At 40.5% G+C, this 27,594-nt stretch overlaps 1 protein-coding gene across 1 annotated transcript; it reads left to right on the plus strand.

The window, feature by feature from the left end:
• Positions 1 to 942: 942 nt before the first annotated feature.
• pygb (phosphorylase, glycogen; brain) lies at positions 943 to 26,342 on the plus strand. Its single transcript, XM_074675614.1, has 20 exons — positions 943 to 1,310; positions 2,615 to 2,716; positions 3,043 to 3,121; positions 4,196 to 4,299; positions 5,084 to 5,215; positions 8,555 to 8,666; positions 11,234 to 11,316; positions 12,895 to 13,038; positions 13,409 to 13,501; positions 13,596 to 13,742; positions 13,841 to 14,004; positions 18,250 to 18,364; positions 18,470 to 18,571; positions 18,655 to 18,802; positions 18,980 to 19,038; positions 19,137 to 19,278; positions 21,747 to 21,954; positions 24,870 to 25,004; positions 25,247 to 25,313; positions 25,538 to 26,342. Exons 1-20 carry the CDS (start codon positions 1,068 to 1,070, stop codon positions 25,700 to 25,702), a joined length of 2,544 nt encoding a protein of 847 aa, XP_074531715.1. The 5' UTR covers positions 943 to 1,067; the 3' UTR covers positions 25,703 to 26,342.
• Positions 26,343 to 27,594: the final 1,252 nt, after the last annotated feature.

The raw sequence follows: 27,594 nt of genomic DNA on the forward strand, positions 1-27,594 counted from the left end.
AACTCCAGAGGCGGGCTTTGAGCCTCCTCCCTTACAGCTACAAGGCACCAGATCTGTTCGACTCGTAGCTTAGCTGCACCTTTGATTGGACAAACTCATAATCTTATCATCCTCTTAATTGTTGAGTCAGAAAAAAATCACCCCAATACAGAGAATTTAGCTAGGGATATGAAATATTCAGACGGGAGACGTTTTTTATACTCAGATTTAAAACATGTTTATTTCTGCTGTAAAAATGATATTTTCTGATTTGCTCTTTTTGTTGTTCCTGGTACTTCTGGAGCCAGCCACAAGTGGACACTTAATGAAGTACAGTTTTTACCACTTCCACTGCACTGTCCCATATCTTGAGACCAGAGGTTGCCCTTGGTCCCAATTAATTGTGCTCAGTTCCTTTCACTGGCAGACACGCCCCCTAATGGGAAATCAAATCATGTCCTTTTTACATTTCTCTTTTATTTCCCTTTAATTGTTCATTATCTTATTGTGATGCATTCTGTAACCCTGTTTTGTAAACCATGTTTCAAATTACTCTCATCATTAGTCGAATTCACATAACCAGCCAGGCAATAACTGTTAATACTTGCATAACTCTTCTAAATAGTCCCCAGTGTGTTTTTTTTTTTTTTTTTTTTTTTAAATGAAAACAACGGTACATTCATGCATCCTCTTCCCAAACCAAGCAAAAAAATGTCAGAGTCTTGTGGTTAAAAACAGTATGCGGATTAATAAGCAGGAGTTAAATTACTTTTTGTTAATGATCTGGTCTGTAATAACTGTAAAAACTTGAATGTTGTGTTTTATAAATCTGGTTTCATTTCGTTAAATTGGTGCACAGACGGAGCATCACAGTGAGACATCTTTCCATCGTTTATTAAAAAAATAAGAAGGCCCCGCCCCCTGATCCAGAGTCCTCCTCATCCACTTCTATGCTGTCAAAGTTTTAGTGGGCGTGTCCGCGTGTTGTCTTCCTTGTACCTGCCAGGTGTTTACCGCCTGTTTTGCAGGAGAAACTTCACTCTCTGATCCCCTCTCTCAGCTCCTTATCCCGGTGGTTTTTGTGAACCATGGCCAAGCCGCTCACCGACCAGGAGAAGCGGAGGCAGATCAGCGTCCGGGGCATCGCCGGACTCGGAGACGTCGTGGAGATCAAACGAAGTTTTAATCGACACCTCCACTTCACTCTGGTGAAGGACCGGAACGTAGCAACGCCCAGGGACTACTACTTCGCCCTGGCTCACACCGTCCGGGACCACCTGGTGGGCCGCTGGATCCGCACTCAGCAGTACTACTACGAGACCGACCCCAAGGTGAGTGCAGCTGGAGCCGGCAGAGAGCATTCACTGAACCCCGCCGAAAAATTACACGATTTTTATGTTTCTGTGATTATCCAACTTTGTGCTGCAGCTTTCAAGCCATGCATTATCCGTAGGGGTGTTTGAGTATCAGACATAAATTCGGCACACACGGAAGCTCTGTACATTTCGGAATATAGAAGGGCTGAGACATGCAGTGGGCCTGAGGAAGTACCACAAACCACTTGTTACTCTCAATTTTGTCTGATATAGTCTCTCATGAGGTGTTTAATTCAAGCCGAATTTAGTAGCCGATGTTATTAACCATAAAAAATTACCCAACTACCCTGTTTAACGTTATAGTTCATAGATCACATGGGAAAGGAAAAAACTATGAATATTACAACAGGAGTTTGGTATGTCTTTGTCTATGACCTTCTCATGACCCAGTTCTGTTGTTTGGAGACAGTCGAGACTTAACTACATGTAACAATACTGCAGCTCACAACAGCCCTTAATTTAATTTTGTTGACGCTGGTCTTTGAAAAGGAGAGTGTCTGCTAAAACTTTTCAAGTAGATCAGTTATTATGAGCCTATGGTTGTAGAACCTGTAAATGCCAGGCTAGAGAACAACAGAAGAGTTTCAAACTTAATGCATGTGCACCCAAAGTCAGACAGAGAACTTTGTCCTGTCTGTTTGATCATTTCTTTGTCCTGTCTGAGAGTGAGCACATCCTGCTGCACAGACAGCGCTGTTACCTTAAACTCACCTCAAACAGAGTGATGTATGCAGATGTTCCAGCTGATGCAGGCAGTGCTGAGGGGTAAGACAGTGCTGTTTGTCCTGTCGGATGAGGCTGTGTTTTAGATGTGAACGGTAAAGGACTGTAGTTATGAATTTAAGATCGTCATCTTACAGGAAAAGCAACATTTGACCACAGAATAAAACAAGAGATTTCGAAACAAATTATGATTTAAAACCACAGAGAATAAGGATATCAAAAAGAGTGAGAGATTTAAAATATGGCTCAGGTCCTGAATGTCCACATTCTGTTACCTGATCTGATCATTACTGTACCCAAAAACTTCCTGTTCTGCACTCTCTGTAAGTCTGTGGAGACAAACAAAAGGAGGGTGGGGTTGTATTTGATATGTGTTGGTGCTGTTAGATCCAGACATTTTAATCTGATTACTGCAAATCAACAGACACACATCACATTGCCAGTATTTACGGTTGGTGTAGTGTTATTGTTCAGTCAGATGTGTGGTGTTAAAAATAAACAGACTGTGAGTGTGAGTACCTGTCGTCTGTCCTCAGAGGGTTTACTACCTGTCTCTGGAGTTCTACATGGGGAGAACTCTGCAGAACACCATGATCAACCTGGGCCTGCAGAACGCCTGTGACGAGGCCATTTACCAGGTAACTGTTCTTACCTGTGATGCACACACACAACAGATGTCGAGCTTTGTTCCACTGATTAAAGAAACCCTGCATGAATCCACCATGAGCAAACACCTGACAACACCAGGTTAACATATCTGCACAGGTGTATCTGCTAATATCAGAGACTGTGTTTCCCTGAAGCATGAAGATTCTAACTTTGATAGTTTCTACTTCCTCATAGCTCCACAACAACCAGGAAGTAGGCACAAAACACATGGAAACACATTGAAATCTGTGTGTGTGTGTGTGTGTGTGTGTGTGTGTGTGTGTGTGTGTGTGTGTGTGTGTGTGTGTGTGTGTAGCTGGGTTTGGACATGGAGGAGTTGGAGGACATCGAGGAGGATGCTGGTCTTGGAAATGGAGGGCTGGGAAGGCTGGCAGGTAAACTTTTGTGTTACTATTTCTATACTTGTAAAGAATTGAGAAATAATATATTTTTTTGTAAAATATGTTTTTTATTTTTTCAGTATAAATACAAAATAACAACAAAAGAGTTCAGGCTTCATTCACACAGGTTCGGACAGGTAGACAGTAGCAATCTTAGATCCTGCTGTATGCACATAAAAATGGTAGCTAGACAAAAGTATTCAGACGTTGCCTTTTTGAGTGGGGTAACAGGCCTCATCACTTTAAGGGAAGCCCAGTAAGATGTGGCGCCTCTGTTCAGAACGCTCTGATTTAGTGGGCGTGACCTTCATATGTAAATCATATCTTCTGCGTCACTGAGAGCGGCGCCATGAGCTCCAAGTGCACAGTGTTAAGAAAACAGAGAAGCTCATGTACGGTAACATTACAGGCTAAAAAAACAGGCTAACCGCTGCTAAAGCTAGCATCCTGAAGCTAGCATCCTGAAGCTAGCATCCTGAAGCTAACACAGAGACAGGGGGGACACATCTGCTCTGGTGGACCAGTCAGGTCAGACTTGCTCCTGAATATTCAAAAAAGGGAATCGCTGACGTTGGCAAACCCCGGAAATTCCAAACAGCTCGTTTTAGGTCAGGATTTAACATTCACAAGGACTACTAAGTACAGGTTTTTTCATTAAATATCACATTTTGTGGGCTGGGAGGAAAGCCAAAGACCCACAAATTTCACGAAAAGACTTAATAAAGTGATTTTTGCATAATATGGGACCTTTAAAATGGCCCCTCTTTTCAAAAATGTCCTTACATCTCAGCATGTCCAAACTTTTTAACACTGTCCACTTTTTTAAGCGTCACACATTTAGCTGTTCCTTAAAACCCAGTTAAAATGTTTCCTCTTTTAGAAAAACCTTTTCTGGATAAAAGTCACAAATTCTTATTTTAATGAAACTAACTCACCCAAGTTCCCCATGTTTGAAAAGCCCTCTTCCTTTTCACCCTCAGCTTTCTGAAAGCATGTTTATTCAGCAGGAATGTCTTCACCGTCCACAATGTGCTGATCGCTCTGTGTCGTCTTTGTTCTCGGCTGCAGCCTGTTTCCTGGACTCCATGGCAACCCTGGGCCTGGGGGCGTACGGCTACGGCATCAGATATGAGTTTGGCATCTTTAACCAGAAGCTCAGCAATGGATGGCAGGTACACACACACACACAAACTGACACATTAACACACAGAGAAAGGGTCTTGTTGATAAATGTTGCATATGCACATGAAAAAAATCCAACCCTGACCCATGCAGGTATAAACTATGGATGCAGGGGAAAAAACTGACACACGTGTTGAGCTGATGGTGAGTTAAGCCAGATTAAACGTGGCATTTTCAGTATTTCATGAAAAGATCAAAACAAGTTTCCAAGTTGAAATAATCACCTTTGTCTCTTTCTTTCTACAAATCTGGAGACAGAATCATCTGAATCCTAACTTTATCACTGATTGTCAGAAAGCAAAGTTACATCTGAAACCATCAAACAGTTTCAGCAGCCAGTGTCAGGAGTTTTATTCAGCTCTGGTGATACTTTCAATCACCAAAAGTGAGTTTGAATATTAAAAAAATAATGTGTGGTAGAAAAATTGATTCAAGATTTAGACGAGATGAGTTGCAGAAGTCTTAAAGAAGAAGGTTCAACACTGTAAATATTGAGTCTTTGCTTAAACTGGTTGGATTCCTCAATGAAAAGTTGGCACACATATGGTTTGCTTAAAGTTGTACTTCATTGTACCGTACCAACATCTGACAAAAGGTTTTTTGAAAAAATTGTGAATTCCAAAATTTGTGCCATTCTCGAAATTTTCAGCCACGACTATAGATCTTGGTTATTTTTGGCGCGAGACGTTTCCTGAGCATGGGCACTCTTTTATCATGAATTCTGTTTTATTGATAATTGTACGATTGGCTCACAAGTTGCTCCGCCTCTCCCAGGTGGAGGAAGCAGATGACTGGTTGAGGTACGGTAACCCCTGGGAGAAGGCGAGGCCTGAGTACATGCTGCCAGTTCACTTCTACGGCCGTGTGGAGCACACAGAGAGTGGAGTGAAGTGGGTCGACACTCAGGTGAGACACAGAGGGGATTAATCCATTGATTTATTTCACAACAACCAACTGATGTGATCAGCTGTTTCTATTATAATAAGAATCTTACTAATGAACACACAGTCAGTGCAGGAAGGTGTTTTAGATACATATGTTAGAATACAATCCAGATATAACCACAGGGAAAGTTTTAGTTTCAAAGTTATCTCAATTTAAACAAGTCTCGCTTCAGATCCAGGCTGAACAGCTTCAGAGGTAAAGAGATAAAAATCACTATGTATGAAGAAATCCCATCTATGTTTACATTTTCTGTTCTGAATTTGACATTGTCTTTGTTTTATTGTTTATTTACAGATGTGTCCAGGTTAGGGATGCAAATGATCAATTCATTCAGTGATAGTTGTTTCATCTTATTCATCAATGATGGATTCATTGATAAGTGATAATTTTTCTGAGAAGCTGAATTTCCCTCTGAATCAACAGGTTCCTTTCTACAACAACTTTCTTTCAGATGAAAGAGAAAATGAAAACCATAGCCCTTCAGATTTTTTTTCCTACAGCAGGGAACAACACATTCACAGATGGAACAATGCAATGACAAGGCTTCTTTAAAGGGGACATATCATGCTGATCCCTGATTTAATACTTACGTATAATATAATAAATTTGAAAACAAGACCTTACACCCCCTGAATTTTCAAAAAATGAGATATTGTATTTTTTCTGATATCCTAGAACGAGAAAGACACGAGGATCCTTTCTTTTTATTGGAGTAATCTGATAAAGCAGCTCCTCCTCTGTGATGTCAGTTAGTCACACAACCGCCACCGAGGGATACACCCACCAAGAGTATCCCCCCTCAGATGCTGGATGCAGGAACTCTGCTCTGCTGAGCAGCTCGGCTTTGCATGGTGAATTAGCAGTTAAAACACTGTAGTTTTAGCAAACGTCGTAAAACTTGTGAGACTGTGATATTTGCATGCTTGTTCTGACATGCACTGTGAACCTGGCCCACAATAAAGCTGCGGTAATAACATACTGAGGAACTGACGGTAGAGGCGATCTTTAGACTACACTTTCAGCATGATGGATAAAACAGACAGAGAAAAGTGAAGGAGCAGGATGGAGCCCTGTTATAGTCATAGTGTATTGGTGAAGTCTGCCTATATTTCCACGTATAAACTATACATGTTACAGTTCCGGTTTGACTCCACACACTGAAGCGTCCTGAGATGATCTGTGTCGAGGGGGATTTTCTTCCTCCTGAGCTGCAGAACCGTCCGGGTCCGTCAGGGTCCAATACAAAAGGACGTATCCTACACTCTGCCATTTTATTACTGCTATCAATGCCTTACAGTGAAGTTTTGGCAAACAGCAAACTCGCTCGGTCTGCTTCATTCAATGTGGCTATTTTGTAAATACTGCCATGCTGCAAAAACCGCCCCTGGCTCTACCCCCTCCACCCCTCTGATAGAACTGAACAATCAGAGGACAAAGGGCTGTGACGTTGCGAGGTTACTGGAGGTCATTCTCCAAACAGAGCGTTTCAACGAGATCTTCAGAATGGCCTAAAATGAGGATATTGAGAACGCTATTGTGGAAAAGAAAAGTGAAGGTGACTTTAACTTGAAATTAATTAGTGCACTGCCTCTTATATAGCAGTATAATAAAATATATATAAAATAAATTCTGAAAAGAAATTACGGTGTCACAATTGGACAGTCAGCCCCATTTATAATCCTCCTTTACCTTAAAATACAGACTGCCTGTAAACAACTAAAAACATCCCTGAGAATAATGGACTTGCCCATAAATAAAACAAAAACATCCATGCCATGGCATTGTCCGCAGCTGGGGGTTGGAGAGCAGGGTTGCATCTTCACAGAGAAGGCGCTGGCAGATGTTTCTTGAGGTGGTTTACGATACAAAATGAGCTTGTCTGTGTGTGTAAATGTGCACACGTGTTTGTGTGTCTGTCAATGCATTGGGGGCAGAACTTCGCCATGCACGAAACAGCCCGAGGAGAAATTTGAACATGTCGACGTACAAATGACATCACGTCATGTAAATTAGATGGATATGGATATTTAGCCTGTCAAATAAAAAAAAAAAAAAAAAGGTATAGACCTGATTTATGAGAAAGGTAACTCTGAATCACTTCTGCTGTGATCTGGTGCTGTATAGAAAGTAAAATTGACTCCACCTTTGGGGGTGACGGCCCACCACCCCCATACAATGGTCGGGGAAACACTGGTCAGGAGTGAGCCTTGTGCGCAGCCTGTTAACAGTTAGGCCAGCTGCTGAAAACACTCGCTCAGCAGAGACAGACGTGCCCGGTATGGCCAGGTATTTCTGTGCAAGGTTTGCTACTCTTGGAAACCTGCCTTCATTTATCTTCCGCCATGCTGCAGGACTTGAGTCAATGAGTGGTGGTGGATCTTTAAGAAAGTTGTCCTCTTCTTTTCATTTGTTTTCTTCTTGTTGTTGTTGTCAGAGGTCTACTTTTCTTGTATGCCTGCATGTGCGTCAAGGACATCTGGCGCAAAGCACGCCCTCATGCGGGCTGGCAGGGAATTACGGCTTAAAATTTGATTTATTGCTGTTGATTTATTTTGATCCAGTAATTTCTTTAAAAAAATTAATCGATAATCAATTAATTGTTTGCATCCCTGGTCCAGGTTAGAAAGTACAAAAACATATACCAAACCTACCAGTATCTGACACATACCTGGTTAGCAGAAACCCAACTCGTGTCGTTTTTCCCCGCATGTTGCTCTCCAAGGGACAGAAAGCGAGTGAAACTTGCGCCAAACTTCACCCTCATTTAGGAAAAAGCTTTACCTGTTTGGAGTTTCATTTCACTTTGCTTGTGTTTTTTTTCCCTCCGTGCTGCCTCCAATATCATAGCTGCTCTGAATAGCTTGCACTCAGGATCATCAACTGGCAAAGTCACTGGCGTTCTGGGTGCACTGTGATTGGCTGGTGTATCCACGCTTACTTTCTGCCCAGAAATGTTATAAAACAACCAAAACAGCAACATACAGGCAGAGGAAGGGGGTTGAGGCAGACACTGAGACACAAATATAAGGGCCTGTTGGAGACGATTGAGCAAGATTATTCCTGTAAAAGTTGACATTTTATTTTTTTGGGAAATCCTTCGGACTCTACCTTTGAAGTATGTGTGTGAGGAGTTGATACTTTACACCTTTTTTTTAAATCTAGCTGTAGCCTCAAAGCTTTCCCTGTGTGTGTGTGTGTGTGTGTGTGTGTATGTGTGTGTGTGTGTGTGTGTGTGTGTGTGTGTGTGTGTGTGTGTGTGTGTGTGTGTGTGTGTGTGTGTGTGTGTGTGCGTGTGTGTAGGTGGTGTTGGCAATGCCCTATGACACGCCTGTGCCCGGTTACAAGAACAACACAGTGAACACGATGAGGCTGTGGTCGGCCAAAGCTCCGAACGACTTCAAACTGCAGAACTGTACGACACATTCTTCCTCTTCCTCCTCTTTATCAGATCAAAGTGTTATCACTTTTACTTTTATCTAAATCAGACTGAAATTGTGAATATTTAAAGTGAACAGCAGATCTAAACAATGGCAAATGATAAACAGGACATTGAGCAAAAAGTAACGGTGACTCCTATTGGTCACTGACAGACACTACAACTTCACATGACCCAAACGCTGTTCTACAGAGGAACTCAAAATCCTACAGGATCCTGAATGGGACAAAAACCCTGATTTAACAACAACCTTATAGATCATTAACAGCAACAGAGTAACATAGAGTTATTCACCTTTTTAAATCTAGTTTGGAAAAAACAACAGTGTTTATTTCTCTTCTTTGTTTTGGCTGTACCCTTACGAAAGAAAAATATATGTACCAATATATTTTTTGAAATGTATTGTAATATATTACTGATATATCATGATATACATGGAATAATATATTGAGGGCACATATACTATATATATTCATTAAATATATTGCAATATATTGCAAAATATACAAATGATTGCCGCTTTCCATATATTGCAATTAGTGCTGTCAGGCGATGAAATAAATTAATCTAATTAATTACAGGATTTGTAATTAATTAATCTTATTAATCGCATTTTAATCTCATATCTGCTTAAGGTCCCAAAAATAAAGAATTTGAATTCCAGGACAATAAAATTTAATTAAAATTACATTAAAAGACATTTAAAAATGAGGTGGGAATATATACAACACATTTTTAGGTACCCTGAGCATAAGGAACACATGAAAAAAGTTTTATGGTTCTATCTTTACAAATCTACACAGTCCTGCACCTAAGATAAGCTGATTTGATTTTTAGGACGTTTTTTGCTTCTGTTCACATTTTTACTCGACGTGGACTCAATTTTCACTGCTATATGAACTTCTATACTTCTATGAGGTCTGGAGAACCAGGGCTAAAGGCTAAAAACTGTGAGGAACTATGTACAAAACACTTTTTTCAAGTCTTGGATCAAAGAAAAGTGAAGTATTTTCAGTTTTACATGCTCTGAACATTGATGCAGAGCAGCCCCAAGCTGAAACATGACACCAGGAAGATGGAAGGAAATTTTCAAAGAATTCTTTAGATTTAAATACAAGATATTTTTCGATCATTCAGGGCTTGTTTGATGCAGTAAGAGTGTAAAATTACCTGTTTTTTTACAGAATTGAGCTAGAGCAAACGGTTGATTTTCTGTAGATTTTCAAAAAGGACGTGTGAATAAACGACATGTGGACGGCAGTCCCCTTAACAGCGCTCTCTCTTCCCCCGGTTCAAAGCATGTTGCTAGGTGTGATACATTCAGGGACCGTCGGAAATGTGAATATCTGACGAGAACACCACTTTTTTCATGTAGGACAAACGGTTTGTAAATGCTAGACATTTGAAAATAAGTGCGTCTTTGAACGCCTCGCGGGTTTGGGATCCAGATTAATCTGCGTTAATTTTTAGGACGCGTTACTTTGCGGTGTAATTAATTAATCTAATTAACACGTTAAAATGACAGCCCTAATTGCAATATATTGGAAAATATAAATACTAAATCTTTTATATGGGAATATATTACCTAATATATGACATGATATTTTCCAATATGCTGCAATATATTTTTCTTTCGTAAGGGTGGTTTGGATTCTTTTGACTTGCAGAAAAAACAAATCCAAAAACTTTCATCGTTTGAACAATTTATGATCAAACAATTTCTATCCTTTACGCTGTTCTCAAACAGACTAAAATCAGTAAAAATCAGTCTGATAGTATGACATTTTGGGGGAAAATGGTCATAATTCCCGCTAAATCCCTCAGGGAACATTTTCCACTGAGAGTAAGGTCTCAATCTCTGTTTTAAAGCCTCCTCCCATACGGCATGATGATCATATCTTAAATTCTGGTCACATGTAGAGACAAACAGACATGGAAGCAGTGTAGGAGTAAGACAGGATTTATTTGTTGATCTACTAAATGTCATGTTTAGGGCTGCACCGATCACAATTTTCTGGCTGATTAAGGATCTTTAAAAAGCCTGATTGCCGATACCGATTTTTATTTCTTTTAACAGACAGCATATTCCTTCAATGTTCTAATCTTATTCAATGAAAATCATTGAACAAAACCTGTAAGACAATGAAATCTTTATGTTTTAACTTAAACAACCAATAAAGTGTCCTGAGTTTTAGGTCTCAGAGCAAAAAGCAACAATGGCTGGCTGTCAGACCTTCCTGGAGGTTTACAAGCTCAGTTTCATATGTAAGGATGGGCCGATCACTGATCCCTTAAAATTTAGGAAACCTGCACCGATCGATCGGTGCATGTCTAATCATGTTCAAAGTTTAGATCTACTTATTTTTTAATTCAATTTGTTCATTTGTTTGCAAGCCAGAGTCAGCCTCCTAAATAAATAGATTCACAAATAAAAAACACTTTTATGACCCCACAGAGCCAGTACTTCCCACAGAGAACCAGAACCAGAACCAGGTGGTCCTGGGTCATTAGATCTGATCTTTACCTCTGTATCTGCTCCACAGTTAATGTTGGAGATTATATTGAAGCAGTTCTGGACAGAAACCTGGCAGAAAACATCTCCAGAGTCCTCTATCCCAATGACAACGTGAGTAGACCTCAGAGGTCCAGAGTGCTTTACAAATTCACAAGATGAAGACTTGTTAATTATCTTTGAACATTATTATTATTCGGGGGACCAGGTCATTTTCCCTCTGGTACAGGTGCTTGAAGATATTTTAGTTGTTGCTTTTTTGGAATGCAAAACTTGAATATTGCTCTACTTTTTCACATCATTAGTTTTTGTACACTAACTTAAAGGGTTGGTGTTTTACCTTTTCATATATGAAATAATAACGTTATGAGTTTATCATAAAGCTGAAGTTAAAATGTTAGACCTTAGTACTAAACTTGGACAAAGTCTCAGATTGTGAGGAAAAAGTGTGTAAGGCCATATTTCAGATTATTTTATTGTAAACAGAAAAGCATGACTTTGCAGCAACAGTGGAGGAGGTTTCTGAAGTCCTGGGGAGGAGGGGGATGTTCTAAGCAAAGGTAACTTGAATGAAGTGTTTCAGAATAGCATAGCATAGAATAGCAAATACTTTATTTATCCCTGAGGGGAAATTCAGAAGTCACAGCAGCAATCAATAAAACAAAAGTAAGAAAGAGTATAGAAAGTGCAAAAAGGTCCAGAAGAAAATAGATGACGACAGCCCGTCCACCACTCTCCAGCCCAGCTAGTCTCCACCTCCACAGGGTCCAGGACTGAGCCTCCCCAGCAGTCTGTTCAGTCTCTGTCTCCTGGATCCTGTCTGCTCACAGCAGGCGAAGCTCCTCCAATGTGGCGCCGGTGTCCGATGTCAGCTCAGTCAGCCACGTCCGTGAACAGCACGATGCCACTCTGCCCTCCGGCAGCCTGTCTGCCGCTGGGTTAGCACGGCCAGCTCCTCCATCCCACCGGAGATAGATCCCACGTTCCCAACAACGATGGATGGAAGGACAGGTCCACATCGTCACCTCCCAGCTCACACCTGGGAACCAGCACGTCGTCCTTACCTCCCTCTCCTCACCTTGAGGGAAATCATCAAGCCCTACACTAGTTAGCATTGACATGCTACAGGCTGCTAACAGCTAATTTCACATGTAAACAATGCAGCCATGGTTACATGTAGGATCTCCAGACAAACACAGGAGAAAAGTAGTAAAAATATCACTGAAGCCACAAAAAGTTTGGTGTCCATGACCAACAATGAACCATACAAAGTAATGATCCACTCCAAATACAAAGATTACGAAAAAGAGACGAAAAAAATGACAAGACATGGACAAAGAAGAGAGAGCTGCTGCAACAGGCAACTACTTGGGCAGCACCTAGCAACGGAAATTGACTGAGGGCTGGAATGAGAGATTTTAAAGACTGCAGCCTGAGACGAGAGTAAACATGAAAAGAAACACTCTCTTTTTAAGTAAACAATGTTTTTCTCTACATGAGAACTTCAGCATTTTATTAAACCACCCTTCATAGCTGTGATTTATAGATCCTGTTCTTTGGCTGTGAACGAGTAATTGTTGAATACTCACTGAAAGAGTGTGTGTGTGTGTGTGTGTGTGTGTGTGTGTGTGTGTGTGTGTGTGTGTGTGTGTGTGTGTGTGTGTGTGTGTGTGTGTGTGTGTGTGTGTGTAGTTTTTTGAGGGAAAGGAGCTGCGTCTGAAGCAGGAGTACTTTGTGGTGGCAGCCACGCTGCAGGACATCATTCGCAGGTTCAAATCCTCCAAATTTGGCTGCAGAGACCCAGTGAGGACGTCCTTCGACACCTTTCCTGAAAAGGTGAGACTTAAGCCCCGTTTCCACCAGGCTGTTCTGTTCGGCTCCTTTTTGGCACAGCATGCTTTTTGTGGCATTTCTACTCACTGGTCCCAGGACAGATCCCCAAATAACTGAGATGAACCAACCCACTTTTTAAGGCCCTTCCATTGAGGTGCTAGACCGAACTGATACAATCCCAGAAGGTGGAGCTACAACACTGCAGTCAGTTGATTGGTTGAGAGAGTTGTCTCTTACCATGTGACAGCGGCTGCTGTGTTTCTCCTGGCGGTACACAGTCTTCTCTGAAACAAAGCTTGATTGAGCTTTGTTTCAGAGAAGAACATGGAAATCTCGAAGATTTCTCCTTCTCTTGTACTTCCTGTCTTGTCAGGTGGCGATCCAGCTCAACGACACACACCCGGCTCTAGCCATCCCTGAACTGATGCGGATCATGGTGGACATCGAGAAACTGGACTGGGACAAGGTCTGACTGCAAACTTCATAATAGATTAAAATGACTTATAAAGACATGATCACATGGTCTACATTGATAGATGGGTGTGTGTGTGTGTGTGCAGGCCTGGGACATCACCTGCCGTACCTGTGCGTACACCAACCACACGGTGTTGCCTGAAGCGTTGGAGCGCTGGCCAGTGTTCATGTTTGAACAGCTGCTGCCCCGACACCTGCTCATCATCTATGAGATCAACCAGAGACACCTGGATGTGAGTCACACTCTGCTACGACACACATATACACACACACACTGTGATTAATAAAAATAATAAAAATACATCTTGACGTATCAACACACTCTCTGTAGAGGATAGCAGCATTGTTTCCAGGAGACAACGACCGTCTGCGCCGGATGTCTCTGATCGAGGAGTCCGAGCCAAAGAGGATCAACATGGCCCACCTGTGTGTGGTCGGATCTCACGCCGTTAACGGAGTCGCACAGATCCACTCTGACATCGTCAAAAACACTGTGTGAGTCCACAAAGACCAAGCTTTTAAGATGTGCTTGTGTTTTAAATCCATGTGTCGGACATGACCATCAGACAGGCCAGAGGGGTATGGCATCCAGTAGTTCTTAGACCTTTTATATTACATGCTGCATGTACTGCAAAGCGCGCTACCTCTTCTTAGTCTCTATACTGTTCCAGTGTTTCAAAGGCTACACAGACCACAGTCGCTGAGTGTCATCTGGAGCACTCCTGTGTGTTGGTTAACTCTCTATTCATGTTCAAGCCTTCATCCTAACAACACCTGTGTCCCTGACATTTTTGTGTTTCGTTAAACTGAATGAGTGTGGAAACCATTCCACACAGGGCAGGTAGGGATACGTCTGAAAAGTATCAGTGCCTCAGGAGAGTGAACTGGAGCTTAAAATGCACGATCAGCCCACTATCCCAGGCAATCATCAAATCCAACACGTTCACTGATTTTGTCAGTCATTGCTTTTTGAACCACCTCTGAAAAACGTGTGTTGCTTGTAGGGATGCAAATTATCGAGTAATTCATTGATTGGTAATTGTTTAATCTTATTGATTGATGATGGATTAATTGATAAGCGGTGATTTTTCTTAGAAGCTGAATTTCCCTCTGCATCAATAGGTTGCTTTCTACAAAAATGCTGTTTTTCTTATGAAAGAGAAAATGCAAATTATATTCCTTGATAAAACTTTTTTCCTAACAGCAGGGAACAACACATTCACAAATAGAACAATGCAATGTCAAGGCTTCTTTAAGGCTACTTGAAATATGAAATTAAATAAATACACCGTCTCTTAGAAGCAAAACAAACTTCTCAAAAAGTACTTTCATAGACAGAACAAAAGTGAAGGTGACTTTAACTTGGAAATAAATTAGTGCACTGCCTCTTATAAAGCAGTATAATAAAATATTTATAAAATAAATAAATTCTGAAAAGGAATTAAGGTTTCACAATTGGACAATCAGCCCCATTTATAATCCTCCTTGACCTGAAAATACAGGCTGCCTGTAAACAACTAAAAACATCTGTAGAGGCTTCCAATAAGACTACATTTTTCCGGTATGAAGGGAAGAACTTCTCAGACGCACGTTTAAGTAGTAACAGAAATCAGAACATGAAAAAACCAACATCATTGTCCTTTGAGCTTTGGATGCCTTGACCCGTTTGTTATTCACCCAAAAAGAAAACCAATAATCCACGTTAAAACAAATAACCAAAACGTTCACCACCCGTTACAACAAGCATGGTTGAAGAACTGTATACCTCCCATTCCACACACACCTGGCTCATTAACTCAGGCGTCTTGAATCCCTCTCAAACACCACCTGATGGCAGAACAAGAAATTGCGTTCTTGAACGTTCTTGAACATACAACAAACAAAAGAAACCAAGAAGAAAACAAAACTAAATTATGGCTCCAACAATATCCCTGAGAACAATCGATTAATTGATTAATTGTTTGCATCCCCTATGTCAACTTAAAAATGTTCAAAATGTTCAATAAAAGTTTAAGTCATAAAAAAAAAATTGTTTGCATCCCTGGTTGCTTGTAAAGAGTAAAAATATCTGCCAGTGTGGTCAGAAACATTTACCCTCTAAGTGTCTTTGAATAAAAATGATTTAATAGAAGAAACAAAAATGAGCAAAGTTTTCTCATCCCAGTTATCAGTTTTCTCCCATCTACAAGCAATTCAGGCTTTATTTTTGTCATTTAATATGTTGAATTAAGTCATTTTTATAGGCTTGAGGGACGGGAATTTTGGCTCATATGTAAGATAACTCTTTATTTGTCCCAAAACAGGAAACCTGAGTCTAATTTAGCCATTTTTTACTAAAAACGAGACACAAATACTCGCTTAGATTTCAGCTGTTGCAGTGTGCCCTCCTACCTACTTACCTATCCTCTGTCCCCTGGGCTTTTATTTTAAAAATTTCTCATGTTTTGTGTCATGTGACCGTCACTCCTTTATTGATTCCTTTTGGTAAAGAAGAAAAGGAATAATAGATGAAAATGATAATGACTGTTTTGTGTTTTGAAGTAAGTAGTTACTTTTTTTTATTTTTCCTGTTTGACAAAAAAATGAGAAACTCAAAGCTGTACCTTTGTTTCCTTATTTTCCTTTTTATTATTGTCTTTTTAGTAAATAATGTGTCATTGTACCACTTTTCAATGCAAATTAAATTCAATTCTTCCCTTTTCTTAACAAAACATTACACAGATGGGATAATATAACATGAGGATGATTAACATAGTACAATGACTGTAAACGAAAGGTCATTACCACTTCCACATTTTTTGAAGTTTCCTTATTTTAATTGTTTACATCCTGTCTGGAAATACCCGCTCATAACCATAGACTGTATACAGAGTGGACAGCGTGGCTCTGCCATTTATCATTGTACGGTATTGAAGCCAAAATACCGCCGTCTCAGGCGCAGCCATTGTAGCAGTTTGGAGCCAGATTTTGCGCAGTAGACACAATGAGGGATTCTGGGAGAATCTGAGTGGAGCTGAGCTACAAAATTTTTTTTTTTTTCTTTCGAGAGTCTAATTACGTATTGACTCTACCTCCCAACATATTTTACAATCCCTAAAAAAGACACGAGAACGGCAGCTGTCAATCAGCGTTAAATGTTACGTAAAGCCTTGTTTTGAACCTTGTATAACTAATGACAACAAAACTTTTCAGAAAAAAGAGGACTTGAATACAAGACAGCCAAATAATATCTTCAAATCACCACAACAATCGGTACTGAGAAACATTTCTACGTGGTGTAATAATTTTTTTAAGTTTGACCGCAGCCCATCTGGAATGACTGGAAAGCCATATTTTTAAACCTATACTGCAGCCAGTCACCAGGGGGAGCAGTTTTGTGGAGACCTCACTTTGAGCCGAGCAACGTTCATTTTTTTTTACAGTTTATGCTCATACCCTGACCTGACTTTAAAAAATCTGACTTATACAGCCAGTGGAGTCTCCCCCTGCTGGACACGAAGGAAAATACATGGACCTTGAGGCACTCCACATTCTAATGCTGATGTAGATATTTACGGATCAGTCTGTCAGTGAAAGTAAAGACATATTGATACCCCTGTCATCAGTCACAGGAGTTTACAGGATCAAGAGTTTTCTTTAGATCAGTGAAGATATCTTCCACTTAAGAATAAAAGAATGAACGTTTATTTTTGAAAATGTAGAAGAATAACATTGAGGAAAAGAGACAGCAAAACAAAAGAAAAAATATACATACATATACACATATACATTTTATATACAAACATGTATATACCCCAACATACCTAATTAAATGTACACACATACACATAAGCAACCCCAGTGAACAGACAGTTTTATCATTCAGGGCCTCGAGCTGTCCTGCCCTCACACAGTGGTTTTTAAATCCCATTCTCCAACCTGTATTTTGTGAAAATTACATCCCAATGTTTCCTTTTAAAGTTATAGACCTTACTGCATTGTTGTATCTCTACAGACAGACTGTTCCAAAGTTTCACCCCACAGATCGCTATTGAAAAGGATCTGGTTATGGTGCATACAGCAGATGTTTTGAAATTCATCTCTCTCCTTAGATTTAACCCTCCCCCTTGTCCCTTGAACAGTTTTTGAAAATTGGCAAGTAATAGGTGGGATTTGGCCATAAACATAACTATTGCAGTTTGGTATTTCACAATATCTGAAAATTTAAGTAGCCTTGACTGTAGAAATAGTGGGTTGGTGTGGTCCAGGTTTCCGACTTGATGAATAATTCTTATGGCTCAGTTTTGAAGTATGGATAATGAATGCAGTGAACATTTGTATGTGTTGCCCAAAACCTCAGCACAGTCACTTAAATATGGTAAAACCAGAGAACAGTACAAAGTCCGAAGTGATGCATGACCCAGAACGTGTTTAGCTTTGTTTAATATTGAAATGCTTTTGATATTTTGCTCTGTATATATTAAATGTGAGGTTTCCAGCTTAATTTGTCATCTATTGTTATTCCAAGAAATTTATTTGCATTAACTCTCTCAATTTCCACCCCATCTATCTCCAAGTGAACATTCATGTTTTTACTCCCATTACCATATGTCATTATTTTGGTTTTGGTTAAGTTTAATGATAACTTGTTTTCATTACACTTAGATTGACTTTAACTTTTTTTTTGATTAGCTGTTTTCAGATAAGTCAGAGTGATCTGATTCCTCCACTCTCTGAATATCAGGATGTTTGTCTCCACAGGTTCAAAGACTTCTTTGAGGTGGATCCTCAGAAGTTTCAAAATAAAACTAACGGCATCACTCCTCGCCGCTGGCTGCTGCTCTGCAACCCTGGCCTCACTGACATCATCGTGGAGGTAATATTTTACCTGACCCACCTGTAGAGGACTCACTCTAAGCAGATTGTTTTTAACAGTGCGGTTTGAGTGTTTTTACCAAAGACTGAATTCTTCTCCATACAGAGGATCGGAGAGGACTTCCTTACTGATCTACATCAGCTCAAGAAGATCATGCAGTTTGTGGACGATGAAACCTTCATTAGAGAAGTAGCCAAAGTCAAGCAGGTTTGTTTGTGTGTGTGTGTGTATGCATGAATGTGTGTGTGCCTGTCTGTCCCCCTGACCTGTCCCTGTGTCTCTGCTCTCAGGAGAACAAGCTGAAGTTTGCCTCCTTCCTGACAGACCAAACCCAGGTCAAAGTGAACCCAGAGTCCATCTTTGACGTGCAGGTGAAGAGGATCCACGAGTACAAGAGGCAGCTGCTCACCTGTCTGCACGCCATCACGCTCTACAACCGTAAGCCGGAGCTGCTGCCATCTTCTTAGAGAGATCAAAAATATTTTTTTCTCATGTAAAATTTAAATTGTGGATTTAATTAGTGTTGGACTTTGGAGTGAGTGTCCTGCCCCCTTCTGGTGGATCCGTGAAAGAACATTTTTCATGTAGCTGTTTTTTGTGTTTCTGTGTTTTCAGGAATCAAGCTGGAGCCTCACAGAGAGTTTGTTCCCAGGACGGTGATGATTGGAGGAAAGGTCGGATCTGTTTACAAAGAAATGAGACTCGTTAAATGATGGGAACAGTTTGTTTAGTGAGGCTTTGATGATGTTTCATGTCTCCCTCCTCACTTCAGGCGGCTCCTGGTTACCACATGGCGAAGCTGATCATCAAACTGGTCACCTCCATTGGTCAGGTGATCAATAATGACCCTGCAGTGGGAGACAAACTGAAGGTGATCTTCCTGGAAAACTACAGAGTGTCTCTGGCTGAGAAAGGTGAGAGGAGATGAGAGGAATGATCACAACTTTAGCAGACTTTGAACGAGAAGTTGTCAATCGATATTTGTTCAAAATAGCTTGATCTTTTTATCGCCATGGTTACATACACTCACCTGTTCAGCTGCTCTTCAGTGCAGTTTTCTAACCAGCCAATCGCATGGCTAACCTTGCAGAGCAGATGGACCTGCCTGATTCAGTTTCTGAACTCCTGCAGGTCCATCTTGCCAGGCTACAATGACCAACGATTTCACTCGGCTAAGTTCTGACCGGCCCAATCAGGGAAGAGAGGCGGGAGCTGTGGGAGCAGACGTGACGTCAGCAGACTTTCGTACTTGTCAGCGTTCCTTTGATTCTTAAGTTAAATTTATAAAAACTGAAGCTGTCGTCTAACGCCTTTTTCACAGCTGTTTCTCATGATTCAGTAGTTGTTCATCTATTGTTTCTTAGAAGCATCGGCTCACATGAGCTACGTCATACCGTGGCTTGATGTGGATTGGTCCGTGATGAGTGTGTTCATCAGAACGGTCGTCCAATCACCAGCTGATTTTTTTTAAAGTCCCGCCTCTGAAAACAAATCGGAAGATCTGCTACTCAGATGGACTTGTGAAATAATTCCGTGGCGGATATATGAAACTGTCCGTCTGGCGTGTCAGGTTATCGCATGGCAGCAACTTAATGCATTTAGACACAATGAAGCAGGCTGCTGAAGTTCAGTGTTTGGCCAACTGCTGATCTACTGGGATTTTAACCCTCAACCATCTCTAGGGTTTTCAAAGAATGGTCCCAAAAAGAGGAAATATCCAGTGAGCAGCAGTTCTGTGGGCCAAAATGTCTTGTTGATGCCAGAGGTCAGAGGAGAATGGACAGACTGGTTGGAGCTGATAGAAAGACAACAGTAACTCAAATAACCACTGGTTACAACTGAGGTCTGCAGAAGAGCATCTCTGAACACACAACACGTCCAACCTTGAGGCAGATGGGCTACAGACTGCTGCTGGTGGTGTAATGGTGTGGGGGATATTTTCTTGGCTCACTTTGGGCCCCTTAGTACCAACTGAGCATGGTTTAAAGTCCACAGCCTACCTGAGTATTGTTGCTGACCATGTCCATCCCTTTATGAGCACAGTGTACCCATCTTCTGATGGCTACTTCCAGCAGGATAACGCTCCATGTCATAAAGCTGGAATCATCTCAGACTGGTTTCTTCAACATGACAATGAGTTCCCTGTACTCAAATGTCCTCCACAGTCCCCAGATCTCAATCCAATAGAGCACCTTTGGGATGTGGTGGAACAGGAGATTCTCATCATGGATGTTCAGCCGACAAATCTGCAGCAAGTGTGTGATGCAAGCAGGGCTGTGCTGTGAGACGCCATCCTCATTTAAAAAAAATAGAATCACCTTGGTAACCAAATGCTCTCTTTCAGGTCTCACTCTGTATCTCACTGTGGGAGGGTAGCACTCTCTGAAGCCTGTAAACCTTGACCCTATGTGCTTAAGATGAAGCAGCTCTTAGGACAGAATAAGTCATGATACGCTGTCTCATGGTGATAAAACCAGATCAGTGCGTGAGGAGCGGGCAGCAGCACAAATATCACTCACTCCCAAATGTCCACCCCCCTCGTGGAATGCACTGCAAAAAACTGAAATCTTATCAAGTGTTTTTGTCTTTTTTTGAGTAAAAATTGTCTTATTATACTTGATATGAGCCACTTTCAACTTATCAATCCAGAAAAATGTCTTGTTTCAAGTTATCAGAGTACAAAAATGAGGTTTGAATCGCTTGTAATCAGTAAAAAAATCTGCCAATGGAACAAGAAAAAATTGCTTGAAAATTTCCTTGAGACTAGAACAATGTCTTAATACAAGTAACTTTTCTCTTGTTCCATTGGCAGATTTTTTTACTGGTTACAAGAAATTCAGACCTCATTTTTGTCCTTAAATAACTTTAAACAAGACATTTTCTGGATTGGTCATGTGAATTTGGCTCATATTGAGTCTAAAAGGGAATTTTCTACTGAAAATAAGACAAAAACACTTGATAAGATTTTAGTTTTTGCAGTGTGGGCTCTTTGCTCTGCAGGGGGCTGCAGACCCTGCCTCTCATAGTCCTCCTCCATCTTGTGAAACAAACACAGCAAGACAGGGTCTTACCTCATCGAGAGGAGGTCAAAGACAGAAAAAGTTGTGTGTTTCCTTTAAAATTCCTTCTTCTTTACACTGAACAAAAATATAAACACAACACTTTTGTTTTTACTGTCATTTTTTCATGAGCTGGAGACTTCTGTGTTCACAAAAAGCCTATTTCCCTCAAATATTGTTCACTAACTGATCTTAACCTGTGTTAGTGAGCACTTCTTTATCTTCCTCCTCTTTACGTTACTTTATTTTGTTCTGGTCTAATATAAACCACAGACTGCTCTTCTACAACCTTTGAAGGCTGATGTGTGTGTTTGATTTCCCAGTGATCCCGGCTGCTGATCTGTCTGAGCAGATCTCCACAGCAGGAACCGAAGCATCGGGAACGGGGAACATGAAGTTCATGCTGAACGGCGCTCTGACCATCGGCACCATGGACGGAGCCACTGTGGAGATGGCCGAGGAGGCAGGGGAGGAGAACCTTTTCATCTTTGGCATGAGAGTAAAGGACGTGGAGGAGATGGACAAGAAGGGGTGAGGGAGCTTCATATCACTTCCTGTTTCCATACTTCTGACTCTTCACATTAGTTTTTGAAACCAGAACTGTACTCTGTGGTGCATTCAGGGACAGGTCTCTTTCAAACAAAGCTGCTCAAAATGAAAACGCCATCTCAGCTCTTAAGGCTCACCCTGACAGGAGTCAAAAACCATGGTCAGAGTCAGAGACAGCAGGCTGAAGTCATGGGGGAGATGCTGAGCCTGTTAGGAGTTTTTTTTTTTTTTTTTTTTTACATATATTAACATGCTGCTCTTCTTACAGTCTTTAGAAGAGGACTGAAAAGATTCTCCTTTCTGACTTAAACTGATTCATCATATTTTTGTTCCCCTGTGGCGCAGTGGAAGAGTCAGCCATCTATGTATTTCTAAGTTTCATCACTGGTGGATTTGTAGATTCAGCTGTCTCTCATTTGGAAGGTCGAGGGTGAAATCCTAGAACCAGAACACTATAATACTAAACCCTTTATCAACACAGTCCTCTAACAAAATACACTAATATGGTGTCCTTGGGGGTCTAGAGTGTAACCCAGAAAACCAAACTTCAAGAGTCTTTGTCATTTAAATGTAGAGGTAAATATATGCTACGTTATTATGGCGTGTTAGCCAGGAGGGATTAACTGTGTGCAATTATTATTTAATTACACATTGTTTTTTTGAAGCATGGATGTTTATAAGAAGTTGGGTATCAAATTTACTAATGCTGTGCTAAGTAAAGGGTAAGAGACACCGAAGAAGATGATGAAGTTATTCCTTTTTCTAAAACAGTTTGGCTTCATAAATCAGTTAGAAGTGGTTTACGAGTCCTCAGAGTTTCACAAACGTTTAACTATTGAGTTTAATTCAGGTAATGCTGTTTCAACTATAGGACTGATACTGCCTTATGGTTATGGGTCTGAAGATTAGACAATGACCCTTGAAGTTAGCTGCCCAGCTAATATTTTTACTGTCAGGGTAGTCAGCACAAAGTCACAGTCTTGGCTTTCTAAAATGGATTGTCAAATCGGACGGTTCATAAAGGAACTGGACTGGGAACGATTTGGTTCGATTTCGATTCTTTGGGTCACGAATCAATTCAATATCGATTCTATTTGATATTTATTTAAATGCTTTGATTTTTGATTTTCATGCCCATGTGATCCATAGACTGTAAAAAAAAATGGATGTCATCTTGCTCTAAGTGAGGTCACCACAAAAACTGCTCCCCCTGGTGGCTGGCTGCAGTATAGGTAAAAAAAATCCATCTCCCAGTCATTCCAGATGGGCTGTGGTCAAACTTTAAAAAATTAATACTCCTCATAGAAATGTTTTGTTTCTCACATCTGATTGCTGTGGTGATTTGAAGATAACATTTGGCTGCCTTGTATTCAAGTCCTTTTTTTCCTGAAAAGTTTCTTTTCACTAGTAATACAAGGTTAAAAATGATGTTTTACATCACGTTTGGTGATGATTGGCACCTGCTGTTCTTGTGTATTTTTGGGGGGGATTTTAGAGTCAAGACATGATTAGTAGGGCTGGGCGATTATGGTAAAAATAAGAATCCCGATTATTTTAAGTGATATTGAAATCACAATAAATATACACAATTATTCATTTATTCAAAAACTTCAGTACCGATTTAAACACAACTTTAAAGAACCAGCAAATGGCACATACAGTATTATTGATACACATAAGTCACACACACTCGCTGTGGCTGCACATGGAACACAGAAGAGCTATGAAGCACAAGAACGACATCTACACTGTGTGGCATATTAATTGTTTTTCTTCGATTATATTGTTTTTATGATTGTCAGATGGCAAAATTGAAATCACGATTAAAATCTGATTAATTGTCCAGCCCTAGTGATTAGACTCTCAAAAGAAAATAAAGAATTATTATTTTTGTCACCTGGCTCCACTCAGATTCTCCCAAAATCCCTCACAGTCTCTACTGCGCAGACTCTGGCTGTGCCTGTGACGGGGGAATTATGGTCCCAAGAAAGTGATCCTAGACATATAGCCTCTAGTACGAAGCCGTTTTTGAATCAGATCTATTTGTTACTTCTTAAAATTAGTGATAGACCGATTATCGGCTGGGCTGATTATCGGGGCCAATATTTGGCATTTTGAGGCATATCGTTATCGGCCTTTTTTAAAAATCTGATGGCTGATAAGAAACAAATTTAAAACTGCTTTGTTGCGGCTCTGATGCAGCTGCTCCACTGTCTGCGGTCACTACTCAGTCCCCAGCACTGTCCCACCCACAGTACCATCTGATTGGTTACAACCAGAGCCATGGCTCAGGTAACAGCCAAACAGCAGTGCAGTTATTACAGTTATTGCAGTTACATTGAAATTTTGGAAAACTTTATTTACTGTAGAAAACTTTAGCTAATTATTTTTTTAAGTTTTCATTTAACTTTATAAAACATGCTGCTGAGCCTGGGAGCTGTTTAATAAACTCATGCTTAACGGTATTTGAATGAAGTTAAGTGTTGGAGTTTGTATTGTTCTAAATTTTGACACCTGTATTTTCACTTTGACTGCGAATTAATATCGACTTCAAATATCGGTTATCGGCCTCCTCGACTTCAAATAATAATAATCATATCAGTATCAGCCCGGAAAAATCCACATCAGTCTATCTCTACTTAAAATGATCCCAAACGACTGATTTTAGATGCTTTTCTCTAGGATGAGTGTTCTCTCTGAATTCTGAGTGTCCTCAAACGCACCAGAAGGGAAAGTGTTGAGATCTGTCTTCAGTAGAGGAGAGATTCAGAGGTCATCCTGTAGACAGGTCATCTTGTGGAGTGGGTTTGTTAACAGGATGATCTCCCTCTGGTTGGTAGTTTGTCTCTGTAGTGAATGACATCACTTCCTGTTTACCTGTGCTGTGTCTCTTGCAGGTATAATGCCAGAGAGTTCTATGAACGTCTGCCGGAGCTGAAACTCGCTGTGGATCAGATTCAGGGCGGCTTCTTCAGCCCCACGCAGCCTGAACTCTTCACAGACCTCATCAACATGCTGATGAACCATGACAGGTGTGTGTGTGTGTTTTTATCAGTCTTCAGGTCATCTCTCACTCTTTGATTTCTGTAATTAATCATTACGTAAGGGAACTCTGACAGTGGGTCCAGGATGCTTTTAGCCTAGCTTAGCACAAACAATGGGAAGAGAGGGAAACTGTTAGCCTAGCTCAGTTAAGAATCTCAAACATCTGTTTTTGTTATTTTTGGTCATCTGAATGTGAGTGATCGGTCTGTTCTCCATGTTCCCCCCTCAGGTTTAAGGTGTTTGCTGATTTTGAAGCTTACGTCAAGTGTCAGGAGAGAGTCAGTGAGCTGTACAAGGTAACTCCAGCCATCTGATCTAACACTCATATACAAAATACGCTGATATGTCAAAGCTGTGTCTATTCTGTAGACCCCTCTCCTTTTAATCAAGAAGTCCAGCACAGTGATTCGTCTTTGCTCTTGTGTAAAAAACAGGAGAATTTTATAAACACCAAGAAAAACCATCAGGATTAGATAAAAATAAACAAACCAGGAGCTTCTGTTTCCTGTCTCTTGTGTAGAACCCCAAAGAGTGGACAAAAATGGTGATCCGCAACATTGCTGCCTCTGGAAAGTTCTCCAGTGACCGGACCATCTCACAGTACGCCCGGGAGATCTGGGGAGTGGAACCATCAGACGTGAAGATCCCACCTCCAAATGAACCTCCGTTTGAGTCCCGTAACTGACGAGCTCAATCACAGATCCAGATCCAGAATCAAACGTGTTTAAATCTCTTAACTTGCTTTTTCAGGGCTTCCTCATCCACAAGTTACACCAGGATATTCAGTTATTTCTGCCCCTGAAATCAGACAGAATGAACAGTTACATGTTTTCTTTCCTCACCTGAGGTAGTTGGGGGGGACCGTGGTGAATTGAGACTTTTTTTTTTCTTTACTTCTGCTGTCCTCTCGAGGAGAGAAAGTGAAACAGAAGTAAAATAAAGACATCTATCTTTATTTCAGGATGTTTTCTGTCAGTGGAAATGCTGAGACTGCATCTGTGACAAAAGGCAGTGACAATATAACTTCTTAAAAACACTGGCCCTGTGGCGCATCTTGCCCCAGTTTAGGGACAAGTTGATCTAAGTCTGTGGGCAAACTGAGGCACCTGGGGGTAAAGTCGCCAATTTACTTTTTTTCAGTTTAAACCTGTGCATCATTTTAAATTATGTTAAAGGAAACTTTAAAAATGCAGGTGCAAATTTGCATTTTAGCAACATATAGCATTCATATTTTATAATGGGCCCATCCGTTTCTAAAACATCACGTCACTAAGCAGTGAGAGCCTCTGAAGACCGAACTGGATCATAAACATGTCAATTTAATGCTTACTCCAGCAGCCGAAGGATAGTCCGGCAAGTGTATTCCAATATTGAAGATTACAGCCAATGGCAGTTTCGCAAATCCAACATTCTCCAACATTCTTGACCAATCACGTTTACCAATTCTTCCCCGAGTCCAACATTTAACCAGTCACGGCGCAGAAATGTTGGATTTTTTTTTTCCTTTGCCCCTCCCCCACGCTTCTCGGAGATTGTGTACACTTGCCGGTCACTGTCAAAGAAAGCGGATTGACAAGCTCCCAAATCTCCCTGTACTCTACGAAATGGTAAGTATTTTATATAAATATAGTGGTGTGTGACAACTTTTAAGAGTTATCTAAATATTTCACCTATTGATACTGTCATAAAGACGTATTTAGCTAACTTTGACGGGGGATTCCCTTTTTCGACTTGCCGGTCTGTGTCGCGAGTAAGCAATAAAACAAGAAAACTGAGCCACTAATGTTTCGCTTTTTCATTGTGATTATTTCATCTTAACTTTTAACTAAATTGTACCAAGTTCCACTGTTATGGTCCGGTACAGCGCCGTTATTACACATAGGTAAATAAAAGGTAGGCTAACTGAAAACACAGTGCCGATCACAACAATGGCGGCTGTGCTGTAAACGTCAAAAGAAACGTCGGGTCCGTCAAAAAAAGTCACTTAATTGACCAAAGACTATAAGAATATATACATAGCGCAAATTCTTGTCATTCATAAGTATTTCACTTAAGTCGATATGAGCTCGGTTTAAGTGACAATGTTATTAATCCACGGACAGCCATTGAAAATTTACCTAGTTAGTTACTATGCAAGACGTTTCTCTCACAATGTTTGTTAACCAGCAAAATGTCGCGTTTCCTATAATAGTATTGTAATAATTGTATCAAGTCTATTATTTCATGCACTTTAAATTGAAGCAATGGCTAATATGACATGTTTCTTTTTCTTTTTCATTCTTCTGTTACACTATTGCACAGAGCCAACATATCTAAATTTACAGTTAATGTCATATTAATATAGTATTAATATCAAAACTCTCCTTAAATAAAGGCAACCAAAAAGACAAAGTCCCACAAGGCAATGTCTGACTCAGAGTGGATGTCCCGCCTGAGAAGGTTTGCCAACACAGGAACCTGGCCTGCTGATGAAGGCAACAGACCTGCTCCCAGACAGAAGAAGTGGTATGAGCTGTATCAGAGGGTGAGAGTTGATCGATTTTGGATTTTACCATGTAATCTTACTGTACCATTCAC

The sequence above is a fragment of the Halichoeres trimaculatus genome, unplaced genomic scaffold (assembly GCF_033239565.1).
Source record: "Halichoeres trimaculatus isolate MK-OKI-2021-1 unplaced genomic scaffold, fHalTri1.1 fHalTri1_scaffold_8, whole genome shotgun sequence".
NCBI lineage: Eukaryota > Metazoa > Chordata > Actinopteri > Labriformes > Labridae > Halichoeres > Halichoeres trimaculatus.